At 36.5% G+C, this 2149-nt stretch overlaps 1 protein-coding gene across 1 annotated transcript; it reads right to left on the bottom strand.

The window, feature by feature from the left end:
• Positions 1–687: 687 nt before the first annotated feature.
• Positions 688–1626, bottom strand: LOC100484571 (olfactory receptor 6C75). The gene has a single exon (XM_002930906.1). It carries the CDS (start codon positions 1624–1626, stop codon positions 688–690), a length of 939 nt encoding a protein of 312 aa, XP_002930952.1.
• Between the last annotated feature and the right edge of the window lie 523 nt (positions 1627–2149).

Here is a 2149-nt window from a genome sequence, read left to right as displayed (position 1 = left end):
TGCAATCTGCCCACACATTAAAAAATGACATGAAATAGAATATTCTTCATAACATAATGCTATTATCACTGAGCTATTTTCTTGACTAAATGGTTGATTTTGTAATCTCTTTCAAACATTCATTTTTGTTCTAAAAATATGATTGTGACTACAAACATTCTATTTACATGCCAAGTTCCACAGGCATCTAACATGTACAGGAATCTAACTCATACAGAACCTCATTGAAAACATTTGTTTCATACAATATGATCTGTGAAAAATATCACATTTAAAATTCTGCATTTCTGAAATCAAGAAAGGAACAGATTTGTGGAATAGAATTCCTAGCCAGAAATAATTGCATTGAAGGAATCTCCAAGTGGGCTGAAATTGCTAATTTGAAAATATGCACAAAGTAAGACAAAGTAAGCCAAGGTTAACAGAGCAACATTTTGGGGGCACCTGGGGGGCTCAGTTAAGTGTCTGACTCTTGATTTTGGCTCAGGTTATGATTTCAGGGTCTTGGGCTGGAGTCATGTGTTGGGCTCTGCAGTCAGTGGGAGTCTGCTTGAGATTCTCTCTCTCCCTCTCCCTCTGCCTCTTCCCCCCTGCTCTCTCTCTCTTTCAAATAAATAAATAAATCTTTAAAAAATAAAAGGGCAACATTTTAATTCATTTTCTCCCTTCGTACTTTTTAGAACTTTCTCATTTGTTTGAAGCAAATAAAACTCTCTGGACCATGTCCTTAAAGGCCTGTTTCACTTGCTGGTTCCTTAATGTATAAATAAAGGGATTCAATAAGGGGGCAACTGAGGTATTGAGCACAGCTACTCCTTTGCTTAAAGTCACTCTGTCATTTGCTGATGGTTTTATGTACATAAAGATGCAGCTACCATAAGAGATGGAAACTACAATCATGTGGGAAGAACAGGTAGAAAAGGCTTTAGTCCTTTGCCGAGCAGAAGGGAATTTGAGAATTGTCTTGATAATGTAGCCATAGGAGAGAATCACTAACATCAATGTGACCATTAGTGTCACCACAGCCAAGAAAAAGGACATTAGCTCTAGGAAATGTGTATCTGAACAAGAGATCTGCAGGATGGGAGAAGAATCACAAATAAAATGATCAATGACATTGGAAGCACAGAATTCCAGCTTGAGTCCCAAGATGATTGGAGGAAAGATGATCAGGAATCCAGTTACCCAAGAGCTGAGTACAAGTTGGTAGCAAACTTTGTTGCTCATGACGGTGGTATAGTGCAGAGGTTTACATATAGCCACGTAACGGTCATAGGACATAGCAGCGAGAAGGTAAAATTCAGTTACTCCCAGAAAGATAAAAAAAAATAACTGAGTCATACAACTCATATAGGAAATAGTTCTGTCCTTTGTCACAAGGCTCACCAGGAACCGTGGAATACAAACAGTTGTGAATGAAATTTCTAAAAAGGAGAAATTCCTTTGGAAGAAATATATAGGTGTCTTCAGGTGGAAATCCAGCAGAGTGAGAATGATGATGGTTAAGTTTCCTGTCACACTCAACAAATAGGTAAAAAATAGAAAGAGGAAAATTACAACCTGCAATTCAGGGTCATCTGTCAGACCCAAAAGAATGAACTCTGTGTTCATTGAATGGTTCCTCATTTCTCTCTTATAGGTTTTAACAAAGCTAGATAAAAAGAGTTTAAAAAATCATCAAGATTAGCTAGTAGAATCAATAAAAAGGAAAAAAAGAGAGAGAGAAGCTAACATTCATTGATCACCAGCAAAGTACCATGCACTGTATTTGGAGATTTACATAAATTTTCTTACTAATATCTCCAACAACCTTCTTTGAGCTGAGTATTACAATCCTCACTTCTTAGAGAAGGAAACTGAGGCTCAGATTAGAGTCTGTCTACGGTGTATATCTAAATCCTGGGCTTTCTAAAGTTGGAAAATCTTTAACAAAGATAAAAGCCCAACACACAACCCAGACAATTCATTTGAATACCTTGGGTAAGATCTAGGCATTTATATTTTACAAAGTTTACAGGTTTGTAGCCAATTTGGGAAGTATTGTGTTAGTAATTCAATTGGGAACTGAATCCAGAGTCATTTAAATACTACACCTTTGTTCCTTTTAATTTTATCATACTGAATATCCATTATAGGCTTTAGTACATGA

The sequence above is a fragment of the Ailuropoda melanoleuca genome, chromosome 15 (assembly GCF_002007445.2).
Source record: "Ailuropoda melanoleuca isolate Jingjing chromosome 15, ASM200744v2, whole genome shotgun sequence".
In the NCBI taxonomy this organism is placed as follows: domain Eukaryota; kingdom Metazoa; phylum Chordata; class Mammalia; order Carnivora; family Ursidae; genus Ailuropoda; species Ailuropoda melanoleuca.
The sequence above is the reverse complement of the archived record's forward strand: the minus strand, read 5'-3'. Positions and strand labels throughout refer to the sequence as shown.